Below are 22,051 nucleotides of genomic sequence, written 5' to 3'. Positions count from 1 at the left end.
ACCTGGCAGCACTCTCTGTCGGCACCATTATGCAGCGATACGCCATCCCATCTGGTTTGCTATTGGTGGGACTATCATTTTTTTTTTTCAACAGGACAATGACCCAAAACACACCTCCGGGCTGTGTAAGGGCTATTTGACCAAGGAGAGTGGAGTGCTGCATCAGATGACATGGCCTCCACAATCACCCGACCTAACCCAATTGAGATGGTTTGAGATGAGTTTGACCGCAGTGTGTAGGAAAAGCAGCCAACAAGTGCTCAGTATATGTGGGAACTCCTTCAAGAGTCCTGGAAGAGTTCTGGAAAAGCATTCCAGGTTAATATGGTTGAGAGAATGCTAAGAGTGTGCAAAGCTGTCAATAAGGCGAAGGAAGGGTGGTTACTAAATATATTTTGATTTGTTTAACACTGTTTTTGGTTATTACATGATTCCATATTAGTGAAAATAGTGAAAATAAAGAAAAACCCTTGAATGAGTAGATGTGTCCAAACTTTTGACTAGTACTGTATATTGACAAGTACATTCAGATATACCCTATAACAGATAGATAGTCTGTAACGGGCTTTGGTAGTACATCATTGTTTCATCCTCTATTTTAGGGGTGTGGTTCGAGTGGACGTCAATCTGCAGGATGTTGACATCGACCAGTGCTCTGCGGACGGCTGGTTTGCTGGGACCCATCGATGCAACCTGACTACTATGGAGGTAGCTATGTCTAATGGATGCATGACTGACTGATTGATTTGAGTGTGTGTGCGTGTATGCGTGTGGGTGTGTGGGTGTGTTTGTGTGTGTGTGTGTGTGTGTTAGTGTGTGTGTATATGTGTATATGTGTGTGTGTGTGTGTGTGTGTGTGTGTGTGTGTGTGTGTGTGTGTGTGTGTGTGTGTGTGTGTGTGTGTGTGTGTGTGTGTGTGTGTGTGCGTATATGTGTTTTATGATTCATACCTTCCATAAACCTGTACACTGGCCTATGGCAAGTCACATTACAATGTCTTGAATGCCATGAATGGGTAAATGCTGAATCATTGTACCACTTGATCAATGGCAGATAGTATACTTGTATTTTATTGATGTTGTACATGTATCACAGCACTTGATAGTCACATTATGTTGCCTGTATTGTTGGATTGGCTATATTTTGTCCCATTTTTTTAGTAGAGGCTTACTCATTTCAGCCATACATTTTTATTAAGTAAACTCAATAATCCCAGAGTTGGATCATGTACAGAAACATATAATCAAATTTCTCATTTTACACTACAACAATACGGTACACTGACTGCCTTTACTATTATATTTTTTGTACCTACTGTACTTAATAGGTTCTTGTAGCTAGCAGCTAGTCTTTTGTCGATGGTCAAAATGCTTTAACCTGCTGTTTTAGGATCATCATTGGGAATGATAGATTTTTAAGAGGCACTGTAGATCAGACTCCTTCATAATACATGTGATGTAATGGATTGCAGGGAGCTCCTTGAATAATTCATTTGTCTCTTTGTCTGAGCACTTCCACCTCTCCATGGACAGTTGGCTGGAGTAGGAGACTGGCAGAGTGTGTGTGTGTGTGTGCGTGTGTGTGTGTGTGTGTGTGTGTGTGTGTGTGTGTGTGTGTGTGTGTGTGTGTGTGTGTGTGTGTGTGTGTGTGTGTGTGTACTCAATAATAGGCCTATGTGTGTTAGTGCAACTGTTTTCTCTCTCTGTGTTTGTATGCGGTCATTTTTTTGTGCTTGTTGATACAGTAACCCAGTTCAGTCTGGCCTTGGCCATGTAATTTATCTGGCCATGACCCTGTACTATATATGGCCTTGGCCCTGTAATATATCTGGCCTTGGCCCTGTAATATATCTGGCCTTGGCCCTGAAATATATCTGGCCTTGGCCCTGTAATATATCTGGCCTTGGCCCTGAAATATGTCTGGCCTTGGCCCTGTAATATATCTGGCCTTGGCACTGAAATATATCTGGCCTTGGCCCTGAAATATATCTGGCCTTGCATACTGTATGTAATAGGAGCTTGACAACTATATGACAGCTTTGTGAATGTGATAGTAATCCGCATGAAAGAAACCCTTGACGGTACAGTATTTTTCTCCAGTACAGACACTCACCGCTATCCTCAGACCTTGTGTTGCTGCCTGCAGCTGCTGTACTCATCTGAACGTACTGTAGTGCCATCATGAGTCGATGTCAGCAATGTATCTGTTACAGTAAACAGCTTGCTTTTTCTATAGGATTGTGCTACAGTATGAGGTAAAGTAGAGGTGAGGGGAGAGTGGGGCTTCTCTAGTGATGGAGACTACCTCTATAAATAGCACATTGGACTGCAATGTAATCAAGACATGCTCAACAGTGCTGTAATTTGATAAAAAAAACAAGGACTACTTTTGTTTTATTACCGTGCTTCTGTTTCACACAGAAACTGTACAATCCTCCACGGAAACTATCACACTGTTACCCTAAATAAAAAGGGTTTTGAGGTGTGTAGGTCTTGTCAGAGGGGGGTGTGACAAATCAGGAGTCAGGTAGGATTCAGGTGCAAATGGTGGTATTTATTTATAGATGGTGAGCTAGATCCATTAACATTTACAAGACATTGACAACACTGACATACTGTATGGACTTTCAAGATTACAAGCAGATACACTTAATAGGCAGAGTACCTTCAAACTAGGTATTGTGCATATAAGTTCTTATAAGTTCTTCACACAGCTGAGTTTACACTCCAGCCTTACCCTTATGGAAAAAACACGAATTTCACATGTGAAGTGTTCCAAAAAACATTTTTGTTATGTGATCGTACATGTGATAAAAGCAAGGTGATAATATGAGACTATACATGTGAAAACGTGATCACATATGAAGTGTTCCAAAAACACGTTTTCACATGAACAGGTTAAAAGTCCAACCGTAAACACTGTGATAATCCAAAAAGCACCTAAATAGGTATTTAATCTATTAACAATTGATACAAATGAACAATCAGTCTTTTTCACCAGTTTCAATATCAATGGCTAGTACGTACACATTTCATATGCATTTCAACATATCAGGACATAATATCACAAACATTCAACAAATAATGATGTTGGGGAAAATATCCCTCAACATAGAGCATTTTAATTGTAATTATATTTTAATTAAACCTGCTGGATAACTTGGAGCATGCCCTTTCTTATAGATACCTGGGCATTTGGATCAATGACAAATTGTCTTTTAAAACACAGTCTTAGATTAAGTATTTGTGTCTAACTTTTAATGTGTACTTGCTTGGTGCTCTTGTAATGCAGGGCTCCTTCGAAAAAGAGACATTGGTCTCAATGGGCCTCAATGGGACAATTGTTAAAAGGGATACTTCGTGATTTATGTCTCTGTGTCCAGTATGAAGGAAGTTCGAGGTACTGTAGTTTTGCGAACCGATGCTAACTAGCATTAGCACAATGCCTGGGATTCTATGGGTACCCATAGACTTCCAGTCATTGCACTAACGCTAGCATCTAATGAATTTGAGAATGATTAGTTGCTGCATTCAAAGTCGGCCATGCTACCCTACTAGATGGCACCATACAGGACTATAAGGGCTGAACAGATGGACATGGGGCCATGAAATTTGGTATATAAACATACAGTGCATTCGGAAAGTATTCAGACCCCCTGACTTTTCCATATTTTGTTATGTTACAGCCATCTTCTAAAATTAATTAAATCATTTTTTTCCTAATCATTCTACACACAATACCCCACAATGACAAAGAAAAAACTGTTTTTTGTACATTTTTGTTGATTTTTTACAAATAAAAAACTGAAATATATCACATTTACATAAGTATTCAGACCCTTTACTCAGTACTTTGTTGAAACACGTTTTGCAGCGATTACAGTCTAGAGTCTTCTTGGGTATGATGCTACAAGCTTGGCACACATGGATTTGGGGTGTTTCTACCATTCCTCTCTGCAGATTGTCTCAAGCTCTGTCAAGTTGGATGGGGAGCGTCGCTGCTCAGCTATTTTCAGGTCTCTCCAGAGATGTTCAATTGGGTTCAAGTCCTGGTTCTGGTTGGGCCACTCAAGGACATTCAGAGACTTGTCCCATAGCCACTCCTCCATTGTCTTGGCTGTGTGCTTAGGGTCATTGTCCTGTTGGAAGGTGAACCTTCACCCCAGTCTGAGGTCCTGAGTGCTCTGGAGCAGGTTTTCATCAAGGATCTCTCTTTACTTTTCTCTGTTCTTCTTTCCCTTGATCCTCCCAGTCCATGCCGCTGAAAAACATCCCCACAGCATGATGCTGCCACCACCATGCTTCACCGTAGTTATGGTGCCAGGTTTCCTCCAGGCGTGATGCTTGGCATTCAGGCCAAAGAGTTCAATCTTGGTTTTATCAGACCAGAGAAACTTGTTTCTCGTGGTCTGAGAGTCTTTGTGTGCCTTTTAGCAAACTGCAAGCGGGCCTTTGTGTGCCTTTTACTGAGGAGAGGCTTCTGTCTGGCCACACTACCATAAAGGCCTGATTGGTGGAGTGCTGCAGAGATGGTTGTCCTTCTGGAAGGTTCTCCCATCTCCACATTGGAACTCTGGAGCTCTGTCAGAGTGAACATCAGGTTCTTATTCACCTCCCTGACCAAGACCCTTTCCCCCAATTGCTCAGTTTGGCTGGACGGCCAGCTCTAGGAAGGGTCTTGGTGATTCCAAACTTCTTCCAGAATGATGTAAGGCCACTGTGTTCTGGGGACCTTCAGTGCTGCAGAAATGTTTTGGTACCCTTCCCCTAGATCTGTGCCCCGACACAATCTTGCCTCGGAGCTCTAAGGACATTTCCTTCTATCCCATGGCTTGTTTTTTTCTCTGACATGCACTGTCAACTGTACCTTATATAGACAGGTGTGTGCCTTTCCAAATCATGTCCAATCAATTGAATTTACCACAGGTTGACTTCAATCAAGTTGTAGAAATATCTCAAGGATGATAAATGGAAGCAGGATGCAACTGAGCTCAATTTCGAATCTCATAGCAAAGGGTCTGAATACTTATGTAAATAAGGTATTTCTGTTTTTCAAAATGGTATTGAGAGATTATTGCACATAAAAGGAAGATAGTCCCTACATTATAGAGTGCTAGCTTTGTCATACAAAATGATTTCCATCATCCTGTGAACCCCATTCATTGCTGCTCGCAGCTATATTTGCTATTGATTGATTGTTTGACAAATTGTACTTTTTCAACTGAAGTGTCTTATTTCCCAATTATTATCAATGTATCCCCCTCTATCCAAATAATGGTATTTCTCTGTTAGCTATTTTCCTTCTTTCGTACCACTTGCCAGTGGAATTGATTGTTTCCCTTCATTGAATGTTTGACCATGTAAAGGGTTAATACAGCACCCCACCCATATCTTACCCCACTGTTCAAGCTGCTGTTTGGCCAGCCAACCATGCAACTAGCCCAAACTGAGATGGAGACAGACGGATGTCTGATTCATCACAGAGAGAAAAAAACAAAATGAGGCCCAGTCTGTCTCTCTGTCTGAAAAAGAAGTCCCAAAGAAACAGAAACAACCCGACAACAACAACAACCAATGTTTATTTTCTGCCAGACATCGCTATTTTAAGATCCAACCCCCATATCCGTTTGAATCGATCTATTCCCACTGACTCATCCAGCTTTTGTCCTTATTGATCATTTTCACTATCTTAAATTTTTTTGCCAACCTTTACGTAAAGTAGACTGGGAAAAAAATGAGCATTTGAAGGAGCTGTTTTGTAACATAACTGACTGCCAAACAAATACAGTGGATTGCATAAGCCGTAATATGTTTTACCTTTGTAATATCTGCAATAATCAGTGGTTGTGTATGTGTGTCTGTGTGTGTGCGTGCATGCAGAGTTTTGTTCTCTATCGTGAAGTTTGCTAAAAGTACATATTTAGTGAGCCTTTTCTCCTTGCCTGTCTTTTAGATGTGTCATGAAGGAGATAAATGTCTTCAAAGAGATGTGGTGGTAATGAAAGGGGCTTCGCTGCATGGTGGCTCAGGAACAGTTTCTCTGAGGCCTCTTAGAATCAGGAAACAACCACGATGATCAGTTCAAGTACACTGCCTTCTCCTTCCAACATCAACATGCTTACATCTGTATGGAAATGTTTGCATCCACCAAGTATCCTTGTACAATCATCCTGCACATTCTGAATTCAGAGATCCACCCGAGTTAATGTCAGATGTTCGATTTTATTTTTTACCTCTTCCGGCTTACATTTCTGCTTATGGTCTGATTATGAAAAGGACAGAACTCTGATGAAGGTGAGCGAGTGTTGCACCTTTTCCTTTGCAGTGACAATTACAGCAAGGCACGAGGAAGTAATATTGGGAAAAGGGTAGTCTGGCGGACCAGCCAGTGATAGCTAGCTCGTTTTACTCATACTTCAGGTGATAGAAATCTGAACGCACTACCAGCGTTTTTAAAAGTTGGTTTAATAATACTTTCCTGTGCTTATATTGTCTCAAATTTCAAGCAGCATAAGGACCAACACCCAGACAACCAGTAAGTAAGTTCAAATGTAATTTTATTCAACATTCTGGCTTGTAGCGGTCCTTAGGAGGACCCTTTCCAAATAATTCCATTCCATTCTACCAGAGGGTGCATTAGAGATGTAGGATCTTAATTTGATCACCCTGTAGCAGGAGAACTCTCCTGCAATGCAGGAAATGTAAAACTTGTCGTTTCTTTGAGGTTAAAAAAGACTACTGAATGTGTAGATTCCACTTTGGAATTTCAGACTTGATTTTCCCCTATGAAAAATGTATCAATCCATTCAGAAATGTCCATTAATTATAATCCACATAATAATTCACATTTCCTGTTGCTGCAGGATTCTTTTCCTGCTTTAGCAAACTTGCTCAAACTTTATCTGTAGCTACCTGTCACCGGCTGGTACACCAGGCTAGGAAAAGTGGTGACCAAGCTATATTCAGTTAACATTTGTAAATAAATGTATATCACCGTTGAATACAAGAAGTCCTATGCCTACGGGGTGGAAGCATCAATCAGACTGCTTAGGCCAATGCCAATGCTACTTGGCCTGTCAAGGACAATATATGACAATCAATTTGGTCATGGATTCTAGGCTGTGAACCAACCATCCATTAGCTTAACAGCCAGGCTACTTTGACCGATTGGATCTCTATATAACTGTATCAGTAATGTTGTAAAGACTCAATGCATATGAAACGTATTAAATACAGCATGTATTCAACGGTGACAGGTATATATATATATATATATATATATATATATATATATATATATATATATATATATATATATATATATACATGTATATATTCTAATGGATACACAATGTTTGCAGCCATACTAGTGAGCCATAATGTTCTTGCTATCGCTGCAGAAACATTTACAAACAAGATGGGCCTTCAATCGGGAAGCAAATAGGAGTCGAACCTGTCATACTTGACATTTTCCTTTTCCCCTCTTTCCTCATCTCCCACTAATGGCACTTTCATTCGTATGCTTCGGTGTTCTTCAAAAGTCTTGAACTTTGCACCGGGGGCACCTTTCATGCAAGTACATAAATATGATGATGAATGTCTCAATCACTTAGCTTATTGCACAGAACAAGTGGTGAAGCCCTCAGGGACTGGCTACTGGAGCCCAGTGGATGCGGTGACACATAGCTTGAATGATTGACCCAGCAGAATAACAGTGACTGCAGGCTTCACAAGGCTCTCAGTCACAGAGACTGACTGTGGAGAAATGGTCGTACCTAGTGCTCGGCTGCACTGGCCGGCCTCAAATCAACAGGCAACAGTGAGCAGGGTTGGGGTCAATTCCATTTCAATTCCAGTCAATTGGGAAAGTACACTGAAATTCAAAATCAAACAATTTTCAATGCTTTTCAATTAGGAAAATTTGGAATTGAAATTTGGTGTACTTTTTGAATTGACTGGAATTTAAATGGAATTGACCTCAAACCTGGCAGTGAGTTAACCTAGTATTTCATGGAACTTGAGTTGTGATATGTGCTGTTCTTGTAACATAAAGTCTCAGGCTACATCCTCATGTCCATACTAGGATATCACATTGAATGTCGAACACATTGCCTCATTCAGGTCGTATGCTAGTGTGGATATTGTAACAGAGACTTCAAGTGTTTCTCAGTATGCATACCTCGGTGCTTCGATTACGCTAATTGGAGTGGGGAATGGTCTGAGTCCAAACAGAGCACGGAGAACAGTTCTCAGATGTGAACTCCATTTGTACACAATAAGAAGCAAGCATCGAAGCAAGCTTCAACTGAAATATTCCCAGGATTGTTAACGTAACATGACGCAACCACGTAAAAAAATATGCAAAATGTATTCATAACGATGGCGGCTGTTTTTTTTAGATGAAGCGAGAGAAAATGAACTCCAACTTCGGAATGAAAAGTTGCCCACTCACATCTTATGTACAGTATGTTGTCCGACTTCAATATTTTATCTTGATTTGTTAATGAATACATGTTGTGTTCATTTTGACATGTTTAACTGCCTAAAATATCCACAGTAGTCTGCGTAGATCGTAGGCTAACTGACAAAGAATTGGTAGCTAGATAACTACCCATGAAAAATGTGTAGCTAATGTTGAAAATCTACCCTGCATACTGTATACAAACATCCCACTGGTCACATATGTCAATTTATCATCTTGTATTGATTTACATTTGGTTGAGTTGTCAATTAAAGTGAATTCAATGTGAAATCAACATGAAGGGAATCGTAAGATGCTCATTTCAGCTCGTTTCATCTTGTTATTGATACCGTGTCTTGTTTTGAGGTGTTTTGACTGATTTCAGCTCATTGCTAATATGGCAAAAAATGTGGTAGCTAACTAACCAACAACTGCAACAATGTATTTGAGAGACAACAAGTGCTCATTGTGCAAATGTACTTATGTTTTCAATAAACATTAGAGACGAAATATATCTTACATGTTGTCAACAATCAAAGCCAACCCGTCTGTTTTGCCCCATAGTTGCGCACCACTTGGTTTTGTTGCTAAACAACCAACCTGTCTATGTTATCACATTGAATGTTTGTTGTTGAAATGACGTGGAAACAACGTTGATTCAACCAGATTTTGCCCAGTTGGATTAGTTTTAGGTTGTTTTTTTACATATAAAACTAGCTAGCTAGCTAGATTAACATTATTGACATATAGCTAGCTAGCTAGATTAACATTATTGACATATAGCAAGCTAGCTAGATTAACATTATTGACATATAGCTAGCTAGCTAGATTAACATTATTGACATATAGCTAGCTAGCTAGATTAACATTATTGACATATAGCGCAAGAGAACGTCATCAGAGATCGAGCTTAGAGTATGACGGTGTACAGCATGGTAGTAAACATATTGGGAGACACGCTTAGTTTTCCCAGTGTGCCACAACCAACTTTATCGACCAACTTTATCGTTCCTGAGTGAATAAGCCAGGTCTTTTCTTTCAATGTGTTTTTTGGTTAATTCTCACCTTGGTTCACAAGGTTATCATTGCCTCACACTGTCATCTCTATCATGCTGTGGTGTTCCCTGTCCCCCTAATGCTTCTGAATTAATAAGGCAATCTGTGTTCCAGCGACCTGCTGCCCTGAGCTAACACAAACTCCATGAAGAGGAATGAGAAACCAACATGCCTCAGTCTGCTCCATTAATCTTTCTCAGTGATACATTTGGGAAAACGTATGATGGCACCGCAGTTCCAGTGTTGAAAAGCTGTTTAGACTCATAGGCAGGCTACAGATGACAAAAGGATATGGATGGATACGGATACACAGGCTTTTAGCGATATCTATCCATTGAATGTTTAGGAAGGCTATAATGGATTTATGGGAAGAATCACTTATAAATTCAAGGTACCTGATCATTGATAATGTTTAGTGGTGGTAACCAATGATGTCTTATTGGCTTCATTGTTTCACAAGTTCACATAGAGAGATGCTGTATGCATCCTCATGGCCTCAGTGTAATAGCATGAGACAGAGGCCTGCCTTACACTGCTAGCTGTGAAAAGAAGTGATCCATCTCCATGTCAACACAGGACAGTTCATCTGGTGTGCTCACCAGCAACGTGTAGCAACCAGACCCAGCCAAAATGGGTGTCAGAATAACATGGCTTATGCTGTTTGGATCTCGTCTGGGTGACCACCCAAAGGGGAGCTCTAAAACACACTGAGCATGCTCGAAGGGGTTGGGCTTTGCAGTGTTAGCATTAGGATTAGTTGAGTAGCATCATTGGACATCGGATTCATTGTCTCTCTAATTGAGTGTGTTTTTAATGAGATAACCAATTAGAGGTCGACAAGGGTATGGTAAGGACTTCACTTTAGTTGAGGTAAAATTGATTATGCTGAAATAGCAAACAAGTGATGAATTAGTATAAGTGAGTGATGGGACCCGCGCCCTCCCGAAAATGAGCATCAAACACAGACAATGGCAAAAACTATTGAATACATCAACAATTTAATCAAGCTTTTGTTGACTTTGTCTTCAGGCAAGACCTACAAATTACCTTTCAAAGAGCAGGAGAAAACAGCTTTTCTCCACAATTATCTAGCAATTACACTGACAGCTCCCACAAAAGCCAGCCAAAGACACTTTGAGATAGGCTGGCGCTCTCTGAATATGAAGTGGAATATTATGTTGAGATCCCATGGGTTCCTGTGACACAAATAGGCCTACATGATGCCAAACTTGTGATTCGGATGCTTGAAGCTAGCCATTTTGCACCAGATAATGTACATAGAATGTGTTGGATATAGCACTGAATAGGACAAAATTGAATGACAATGTATGAACACTTACTGTAAACACTAAATAAATAACAAAGCATCAAAATTTAACACACGCACAAGCAACTCAAAGGAAAATGCTAATCACAGTCAACAATGATCAACTGAGATAAAGAAAATCTGTCTGTTTTTCTAGTCTAACTATGCTCTCTCAAATATGTTACTTTGTCTTTTTTTTTATGTGGAAGGCATATACTCCCCCATGCAGCCCTGGGAAAGTAGGTGATATTTTAGCAGAACGTCAGTGAGTAACATATTTATCTGTTATTAACGGTGACAGCTTCTCCGCCTTGGTTCTACACGGAGGAAAAAAAAGGTGCTTACTCTTTCATCTCCAGCCCTAGTTCCAGATTGCTCGATAAAAATAGCAAATTCTCCTGTTCCCTTGAGGGATTTCCCCGGCGTTATAAACATTGTGTCATCCCAAGTAGGGCCCTATGTCAACGAATGAGGGCCCCTGCTCCTCTCGGTGAGAACTCCTCCTCCGCCCACCCCCAATCTACAGTACAACTGATTAGGGGCCAGACAGTGACACTGAGCAAAGGGATTGGGATTAAGCATACAACACTGATTATTTGCTCTGCCTTTTTTGACACACTTGGGGTGTATCATGTGTGAGAGAGATTTGGGTTGGAAGGCATAGAAAATAATTCGGAACATTTTAACGCAACCAGACTTTTGTATCAGACCTTATTGTGTGAATTAGCCAGGCAATGTAATGGCACCCCAATGGTATTCGAAGAGCTCAAAGTCCAAAGTGGACACTGCTGAGAAATCTAATTTCCCATGGCCATAACTCCACAGGGCCAGCCAGTTAAGAACATCAAATGCAAAGTTTGGGCTGTTGTCCGTGATACTGTTCGTGGAGAGATCACAGAACACGTGTGGATTTAACAGTAGCCTCCGGCTTTGTCTGTACGGGCCTTCCTTCAGCACTGTCCCGTTAATTGGCCATGTGGATAATGTTGGAACTCTGAATTTACATGAAAATGCTTTGAAGACTTTAATACACATGCCCCAAGGCATACTTTCACATTTTAGTTTCCCATGTCTGTGTATGAAACAGAAAGCAAAAGCAGCACGGAAACAGATTCAGTCAGGGAAGTATGGGATGACAGAAGGCTTGTCAGATACTGTAAGTCCAGAGCTCTTGAGTTTAAATACGAATGGGAATTTATCTTAAACCTTGGCTGGTAATTAAATGCAAGTCGTTGATGTACCTGAACAAGAACCTGTACACTGTTGGCTTCAGCAAAAAGTCATCGCAATACAGCACATAGGAAAGGAAAGAAGTAAATAGAATAAGAGGCAATGGGTCAGATCAGTGGAGGACAGATCAGTATCTCACCACACTGCATGATTAGGATGGGCCTGAGCTTTATTATATCAGCCATGAAGCTATTTAGGCCTTCTCCCCCCTGGGGCTGTAATGGGCCTGTCAAAAAGGCTGAGAGTGGGTGTCCATCCTCTGCCTATGCTCTCCTCATCTCTGCTCTCCTTGCCCCTATGCTTATCAGAGTGTGTACGCCAACTGTACGTTTTAGGAGTGTGTGTGCACGCGTGTTGTTGATACGTGTGTATGATCGGAGCAATATGTCACAAGCTGTCTGTGCTAGTCGCCACAGTCCCTGCCTGGTAGGCTGTTTAGCTCAGTGTTTGGTCTCAGTGTTTATCTCAGTACCGTTTAGAGGCTGGCCATTGGACATCACCCAGGGCATTGCCTTTTGCAGACCAGACTGCTCAAAGGTGTGTGTGTGTGATTCTGTGTGTTTGTGTCTATCTGAATGTGTCTAATGAGAATACGTGTGGTGTCAAGATGGTGCTATGTTTAGCAATTCTCACAAAACTGTTGTTTTTCTCTTCTGTCAAACAAAACATGCACTGGCTTAATATCCTCTTATTCCCCCTGAGCCTTCACACGTACTGAGCTGGCATCTTAGCTGAAGCACAAACACACACAGACTCTCTCTCACACACGCACACAGATTCTCACACACATGTACGCACGCATGCACACACGCACACACACACACACACACACACACAGATTCTCACTCACACGTACGCACACACGCACGCACGCACACACACACACACACTTCGACATCATGCCTGCAAATGTTGCATTTTTAAATGTCATAGAAATCCATGCACCTCCTGAAAATGCTACATGTATGAAGGTTATAGCATGCTGGGTCTTATTTCAGTATCTCGTGAAAACTATGGGATAAGTAAAATCTGGAAATGTCACCTTGTCATTGGTGTAGCCATAGCGAGCCGAATGGTTTATGACAGGACATCATAGCGGTTATCACTATGAAGATCATTATCATGTAACTACCAGTGTTACTTTGAATGTCTACTATATGGGGGTCCACAATCACTCTCATTTGCCATGATAACTCCCACAGCCCCTCTTTACCTTAAAGGGAACATTCAAAATATTGAAACCTCATATTCATCAACTCCAGCACCACCCCAACATCAACATATGTGAACATTTTGCGTGTCTAGGTTTTGTAGTAGAAGATATAGAGTAAAATAGGTGTTTCCAATGACATCATCGATGTGATTTCATCAGTTGAGGATGTCATTGGAAACACTCATCTTCCTCTACCTTTTTTATGACAAAACATTGAAACACACCATTTTCACATGTTGGGGTGGTGCTGGAGATGATGAATGTGAAGTTGAACATTTTTGAAAGTTCCCTTTAACTCCTCCCAAAATACCATGCTATACATACCGTATACATTCCTCAGCAGTAACCACTGTATGATGAGCTTTTGTTCCTCTGTGCTTTGCATTAAGACTTGGAGGGATCACTCAGTCCACATCCAGACCTATTAGAGAGTTGATGAGGTACTGTGTTTAGCCTGAGGAGTGTGGGCTTAATTCAAAGAGAAGGGGTTTATGGGTAAAGGTCTAATGATCGAGCAGTGTACCTACTGAGCAGGTGGAAATGGGAAGGCTTCTGTATCAATTAGCCCAATCGCAATATGTTTGCCCCCCCCCCCCCATTCATGTCAGAGAGCAGTGAATGAAGAGACCCTCTTATATGTTATGTGAAACTGTGTGTGTTTGTGTGTGTGTGTGTGTGTGTGTGTGTTTGTGCCCATATTAGCAGACTTATTTAATTTCAAACCTTTCTCTAATATAAGCTACTTACTGTGATTATCTATATTAGTAAAATGCCCTCGATAAGTGGCTGGTGTCAAAAATGTTCTGTTTATCGTCCCAGCTCTACAGTATATTTGTGGAGCCATATACCCTGAACCAAATGTGCAAGTTTTCCTGCAGGCAATACTTATTGTATAATGTGTTTGTACTGGAGCCTGTGTGTCCACCATTTATTTCTGACTCCTATAGCTACCCTGTCATAGGCTCTTGGTACCGACGACCCCCCTCTGGCGTGACAGCATGACGCTCTCCAATAAAAAGGCTCTCGCTCCCGGTCACACACATGTCACCATGGCAATTAGCGTGCCAGAGAGTGGGTGATTGACAGCTGCCACAGCTGTGTTGTAAACAAAGAGCAGTTGTGCTCGTAGGGAGACCTACGGCAACCACTGCATCACACCTTTCCTTTTATGATTGATAGTAGAAATACATTGTATACTGTAGGAATCTCTGTACATCCGCCAGTGCAAGGTGGAAACAGATGGTCAGAAACTGATATCATTATAATGATACTGTATGACAGAATGTATGACAGAATGTATGACAGAATACATATCAGTATGCATCCATATACTGTGCCCTATAATGCCTAGCATCCAACTGTCTGTCACTTGTGCTTCTAAAGCTCCTTATCCCTGTGTGGAAAGGTTTATGTATCTTGTCCAAACGGACCATTTTACGGCCCATTGGAGGTAATCCCACTCCTGGCTTGGCCGATGGGCCGATGTTGCTGAGATCACATGTGACGGATGGCAGGTAGCTCGGAAGCAGGCGGCTCCGTCTGGCCTCCTTCGCCGTTCAGCACACTCCGGGCCCAGCCCGCATCAATCACCTAGTCAGAGTGGTGGGGGAGTGCTGTGACTATTCCCGGCACCTCACACTTTTACACACGCGCACACACACACACACACACACACACACTTTTCATTTCCCAAGCTAATGCAAAGGGACTGTATTGAAAGTGGCAGACAGGTCCATTACGCCCCACCTTCCCTTCCTTCCCTACACACAGAGCAGATTTCAACAGCTGTTTGTTCTGTCAGATGGAGAATTGGGAATGACTTGCATTTCAAACCAAGCTGCACAAAGGTATATTCTCAATTGGTAGGAAAATATCTGCAACAAGACATTTCACCTCATCAACTGAGCTAATTGATCCATTTCAGTGATTTCCTGAAGAATCTCACCTACCTGTGCTCTCAGGTCAAAACCCAAACATGACCCAGCAGCAGTGCATGGGTAAAATCGTGTGTGTTGGGATTATTGCATTATTTGCTGTTAATTCATATGCCTTGCGACTGTGATATATATGCCTAAAGGCCATGACAATAAGAAGACAGCGGCAGAATACATTTTAACACAACTTTGTTTCTGTCCGATGAAGTCCACAACGCATATTGCATGTAACAGACATGACCTACAGCATGGTTAAGCAAGTTAATGTTTTTGACATTTTCGGTCCACTAAACAACAATTTCTTTGGAACCACAGAGAGTTACCACAAGTCGCAAAGAAAACAGGAGCTACCGCCACTATTACAGCACCATTTCAACTTCAACATTTCATCATCATCAAATCACCTCTGCTTAGTCTAACGCAGTGACAACTGAAAGATACCAAAAACAATTTGGTCCAATCAACATAAGCTGAATATGATGTGGCTGTCCATGGTTCTGATTTCTGTTTGCGCGCGTGTGTATGTGTTCGTGCAAGTAGAAAAACATGTTGACTCACCCTACTTGTAGAGAAACGCCAATGCCGTCCTCCTCTCTTTCATGTTGACAAAATGGTTTGTCACTCTGTCATACAGTACATGCTTTTATTTTTTGTTGTCCTAGGCTACCTGGCAAAAAAAATTGCTCACTGGCCCATCTTCCATTCACGGGCAACGTTAGCTAGTTAACATTAGCCTTCTACATCTAGCTACTGTACATATTGAATATTTCCGTTGGCCTTCATGAATACACACCACTGAACATGACACGTAAAAAAATCTGACCTGCCTGCGATGCTCCAGAAAAAGGATCGCCAGTCCTCCCACAGCTCACAGAAAATAAAACATGTTCTCTGTTCTAAAGGCAACAGAGAGAGAGAGAGAGAGCTGCATGACACTATGGTAGCGTGTTGTCCTGGAGTTGTTCACTGTTGGTCGCTTTGTGAAGCAGGGTGAGCAAAGTTCAGCAGGCCAACACACATTCTTAATGATTCATAGGGTTTGGAAGCATGGTGGTCCCAGTTGACCTTACTGAATGTCTGAGAAGATGCCCGCTGAGTGGGGAATTCAGAGGACTAATACTAAAAGAGATGGCAAAGATTCAGGAGGAACTGTGCTACACTATCCTATTCTATGGAATCTGAAATATGCTGTATCAATGAAAAACCTCAGCAGCATCATTCATTTTCAAAAAAAGTATTTCATGTAATTTCAGCCTGAGCCAGTTATAGGATTCTCTGGCACACTCTGAGGAAGAGGTGTGGAGCCCTCTTCCCCAACAGCATATTTGCATCCGATTGTAAACAAGATCTGCTGGATGGAGTTTTCCACAGATTTTCATGGCAAGTTAAATGTCACTGAAGCAGGGGCGTAGGCATATATATATTTTTTGGATAGGCCTAGAAAAATTTGGATAGGCATTTTTTATACTTATTTTTTAATTTATTTAGCGATTGCACCATATATTATTTTCGTAATACAATCATTTTATACTAGTGCATAGTACTTGGAGCAACCTCGTTACATTTACAAATAATTACCTGTCCCAGCATATTAAAATAAGACAGTAACTTTAGACCAGTTACCAACTTGCCAACAACACAAAACTCATCTTCAGACGCACTTTAATCTCAATGGGTTTACAAGCCTATGTTTGATGTTACCATTTATACCACGGCGGGCAGTAGTACGATAAAATGGTACCTTACCTTGAGTAGACGTATCATAAGGCCTGACCTACATCACAAGGTGCAAACGGCGAGGTTTTGAGTTGAATATGGTGATGATTTCATCATAATCCAATGTATCTGTCAGTTCACGCTCAAAAGACAGCAAACTGAAGTGGTTCAGCCAGGAGCTTGTCATTGATGTGCGAAGACAATTTTTTATCCTAGTTGTTGTTGAGAAAAGTCTCTCCACACTAATGACATTGGAAGTGTGTCAATGATCCTTAACAGAGAGTTTATATTAGGGAAAATATCATCAGGGAAGCTGTCAAGTACACTCATTATAGAGGAAAAATCACTCTTTCCCATGTTACTTTTCAGCATTCTCAATTGATATTGCAGAATGCATGTGGTCTTCAGCTGCTCTTTAAGGCCGCAGGTTTGGGATTCCTTGGAAAAGGAGTCGCATGATCCCGTATGTGTTTTATTGAAATCTGTCTGTCTAGAATATTGTTGTTTTCCCTAATGAAGTTGTGACTACACTTGTCTGCAAATTTTACAGGCAGTTTTCGCTGCCGTGATGCACTCACATCCCATTTACTAATATCATGCTTAATCATCATCTCTTCAGTTAGCTTGAGAACTTTATCGAATTCTCCTCCTGAGTTATCTCTGAACGTAGAAAACCTGCGTTTGAGGATTTCAATTAAACCAATACAGTCCGTCACAGATAATGTAGAGCTTTGTAACAGGAATAAGGAATAAACACTTGTTGTTCTGGATTTGTTGTAAGAGGGCATTGGCTTCTAATTTGGCTTGTCCACAAGCCTCTGAAAACCCTGAAAGAACCTCTAAAATGACATCTATCAGTAACAGCACTTTACTCACTGACACCGGTTTTGAACTCCACCGTACACCCGTGGATCTTTCTAGCTCGATACATGGTCTATCGGGATGCAACTCTTTCTGTACTTCCTATGAATCCAGCATGTCTGTGGGATCCACTCATAAATGTGGGTATGAATGTGGCTGATTTACCGTCTGTAAAAAAGTCCTGAAGTGTCCAGACACTTTTGCTGCGGTGCACAGAACCCGAATTCAGACGGTGGAAGTTGCAATGCACATATACTGCTTGCTTAAATGTTTGCTTTAGTAGGACATGTACCCCTCCTCTGTTCCCTGACATGACTGATGCACCATCAAAACAAAAACACACACACAGAGTGGGATCCAACTCCAGGGGTTGCAACACTTCTAGTATTTTCCGAGACATTCCTTGTGCAGACAAATCAGTGGTTTCCATAAAACCAACAGCTCTTTCTTTAATCAGTCCAGCATGAATGTATCGGATTCACACGGCAATAAGTTCTCATTTAGATTGATCTTTATATTAATCTGCTAGTATGGCAAAATACGTGGAAGGCGCAGAATGACCTTCATCTTTTATCCTCCACAGTAACAGTCTTGCTGCACACTCCAGCATCTTGTTCTGAATTTCGGGGCTCATAAGCGTGGCATTGCGAGGTAGAACATTAAGCCTGTTTTGTATTTCTGAGTCATACTTTGCCATAAATCTGAATTCGACATTTGCCTCAGGAAAGTGCCTACAAAATGTACAATAAATTGCATATTTTGCTTTACTATACTCAATCCACACTAACTGGTCATACCAACTTGAAGAGAAGCAGCGTGATTTGCCATTTATCATACTTGAAGGGAAATTTGCTAGCTTTGGTTGACAGGCTTGTTCATAAACAGCAGACAAATCTGTCGGTGGACCTCCTGCAGGTTCACCCCCGCCCAAAGCATCAAGAACGAGAGGAGGCCGTGGGGTAGGCAAGCATGCCTGGCTCGACGTGGCATTGGTGGTTGTGATGGCGATTGCGGTTGTTTCTATCATGGCGCCACCTGTTAATGTCTCATTCTGGAAGCTATCGGTGTATTGATCCAAATTATTTTCTGGCACACACTCCTTCTCCTCACTCCTTTTCCTTTTTTGAAAAACCTAGCGATCGACATTTGGTTTGCCATTGCTAGAACTACTAAATGACCTTAGCTGGTGACTAAATTTGAGTAAGCTAGCATTGTAGAACTTGCTAGCTAATGCGCTACAAAGTTTAGCCATGTGACGTTGGCAGGTTGTTGAGGGAAACCACGGTATGAATTTATTTAAAATGTAACCAATAGTCGGAAGCAAACTTGATTGTCGCGGGCTATTTCTTTGTTACGTTATAATAAAATTACCCATAGAAAATAAATCTCACATGTGTTTCTTTTAAAAATGTAATAAATTATAACACAATTTATATTGAATAATTTCTGGGACATTTTTTGGGGAGGTCTGAGATCAAACTGGGTATGCCGCTGCAATGAAGTTAGGATTTGACGCCATCTAAAGCGAATCTCATTGTACCCTATATGGCAAATTTGATTTGAATGCACATCCCACTTCTGACACCATATTCCTGGGGCAGCAGATAGCCAGCTGGGATGGCAGGTTGCCTAGTGGTTAGAGCATTGGGCCAGTAACTGAAAGGTTGCTGGATTGAGTCCCAGAGCTGACAGGGTAAAACCTGTTGTTCTGCCCCTGAATAAGGCAGTTAACCCACTGTTCCTTGGTAGGCTGTCATTGTAAATATGAATTTGTTCTTAACTGATTTGCCTAGTTAAATAAAGGTTAATTTAAAAATAAACTAAATATCTCGGGCAGGCCTTGAATTAAGGACTACTATGCCACCATACTGCTGAATACTTCTGTTTAAAAAAACTGTGTAGTGCTGATTTAGGTGGCTTGGTGACATCAGTGCTTTGTCTGAGAAGAGCGTCTATTGAGCGGTAACTGTAATTACCTTGCGATTGCAGATGGTTGGGAAGGAGAGTCTCAAAGGATTTGTCTAAGGGCCTGGTTGACTGTTTTCAGATTTGTAAATGCAGATGGCCCCGGCTCAGAGCTCCTTGAGAGACAGCCAGAAATAGCGACCTCTTAATGCAAAGTCCAGTCACAATAGCCGCTGCTTCATTTAGAGTAGACGGTGCCACTGCCATCGGTCTTGAACCACAGGTCACCAACACTTCAACACTTCACATCATGTTAAGTGTCTGGTGGAGTCCAATACTTAGTCTGAGTCCCTGTTGTTATCCTGGGATTCTCAACTGAAGTTATATTAATAATCCGGGCTGAGAAAATAAAATCTTGTTTCAGTTTGAAAATCAGACGGTACTCTTAAAAGAAAATACAATTTTGTCTCACTGTGACCCAGATGTTTTAGAAGCGGAATGGAAGATGGAATCAGGTCCCCGGAGACATAGAATTAATAGTTCTCTTTTAATCCTTGCAAATACGCCTGTTCTTAATTTAGATATTAATTACATCTTGTAATTTGGCAAATGCCACGAAAAGTCTGCCAAGGATGCCCCTTGACGCTCCTCTGGAGCTCTCTCTAACAGGCCTCTCTCTGTTTCCTATCAGCTCAATCAAATGAAACAGCCTCGCCTAATTTAATATGGAGCATTTCACTGGTTTTCCCATTATGTTCATTGATTAAGACGAGGCTTTGGAGGTTTGTGCTCACTGTTGTAAGTGTTTTCATTGGTTAATTGCTGAGAGAATTGAGTGTGATTCTTTGACATATGTTTTTTAAATGTAAATAGAATTACCATTGAGAGCAACTGCTTCTCAAGATGAACACATATACTGTACAGTAAATCCATATATTGTCCATTATATTCAACACACCTGTACCTACAGTAGATGCCAAATACTGTATTGTCCTTTTTTTCTATCCACAGTGCATGTCTATCCGAGGCCATGGGTTTGTGCTGGACAAATACAAATGCCAGTGCAAGACAGGCTTCTACCACCCCAACAGAGTGGCGGTCAATGGCTTCAAAAGTAAGTAACATTACGGATATTTGCCAACAAGTTACAAACATGCTCTGCGATTTGCGACATCAGTTGGGATGGGAGCATGGTGAGGACTGAAGGCAAATCATGGTCCTCAAAAACTCTGAATATGATCCTCATTCGTAGCAGCTGCAAGTCGGGTGATGTGTTGACCATGCAAATGTATTCCAGTTCTTCTTCTTTCTGTTGTTCCTTCCAGTCGCATATGATGGCTCCTAATCGGGAAGAGGAATTTAGCAGATGTAGCTGTCTGACCCTTTGAACACTCTCTCATGGCATGTTAAGTAGTGTTAGTAGCATTAGCATAACCGTTGCTATGACGACATTACCGTTGTTTACGACATTACCGTTGTTTACGACGACATTACTGTTGTTATGACGACATTATCTTAAACCTCGCCTGGTGTTGGCACCATGTGGTCCTTTATAATCCTTTATTTAAGGAACAAGATACAGTGGAATCGTCATTTTGTGACCCTTCTTCCTTCCCTCCTTTGTATGTTAATTAGAATAGGCCCTTGCAGACATGAAGCCCCTGTGGTATTCGGTTGGTCGGGCTTGAAGCCCACTCACACTCCTGTGTTCTCCTCCCAGCTCTCTCCCTCAGTCTCCTCTCATCCCACCCGGACCTCTGCATGTCTCTCTGTGTCTGCATCAGTCCCCCCCCCCCCCGCCATCCCTCCCTCCCTCTCTTCATCCCTCCATCCTTACCCACACTCGTCCCTTTTTGCATATGACAGCACAGCAAGAGCTCCCACCACGAAGTTAAGCTCTCTCTCATTCAGAGAGGGGTAGATGTGTCTGTGCGTGTGTACGTAGATGTGCGTTTATGGGCATAGGCGTGTGTGTGTGTGTGTGGGGGGTAATTTGATTAGAGCAAACAGAGGCACGTGCCTTACAGACACGTTCCTCAGCAGTCTTGCCCACCACCGGGCCAATAACAACTGTTGTCTTAATCTCAAAGTGAACATTCTCCATCCTCAACACTCTTTGTAGAGGAAACCGCCACCGTTCACCTTTCCTTTTCGATTCCTTACATTTCTATAGCTTTAGCTTCCAATGAAGTTAGGCTCGCTTTCAGACTGTGAGAAACTGAGTCAACAGGAGAAGCAATGAGCCAAATGAGAAACAGCTATGAGTCATACCATCAAACCAATGGGAGATAAGTAGGTATTTTCAGGAGATCAAGGATGTGCAGAGTCATAGAGTTCTAAAATAGTCTTTGGTTAAGAGCAAAGTCCCAG

At 41.6% G+C, this 22,051-nt stretch overlaps 1 protein-coding gene across 1 annotated transcript in view; it reads left to right on the top strand.

Moving 5' to 3' along the window:
• The window catches only part of LOC139366753 (G protein-coupled receptor 158a), a 97,983-nt gene that overhangs the window by 19,715 nt on the left and 56,217 nt on the right, over nt 1-22,051 (top strand). The window contains exons 2-3 of the mRNA XM_071104454.1: nt 603-708; nt 20,693-20,795. Coding sequence (XP_070960555.1) covers nt 603-708; nt 20,693-20,795 — 209 coding nt within the window. The remainder of the gene's footprint in view (nt 1-602; nt 709-20,692; nt 20,796-22,051) is intronic.

Source organism: Oncorhynchus clarkii, chromosome 15, assembly GCF_045791955.1.
Source record: "Oncorhynchus clarkii lewisi isolate Uvic-CL-2024 chromosome 15, UVic_Ocla_1.0, whole genome shotgun sequence".
NCBI classification, from domain to species: domain Eukaryota; kingdom Metazoa; phylum Chordata; class Actinopteri; order Salmoniformes; family Salmonidae; genus Oncorhynchus; species Oncorhynchus clarkii.
Note: the sequence above shows the minus strand (reverse complement) of the source record. Positions and strands in the feature narration are given on the sequence as shown.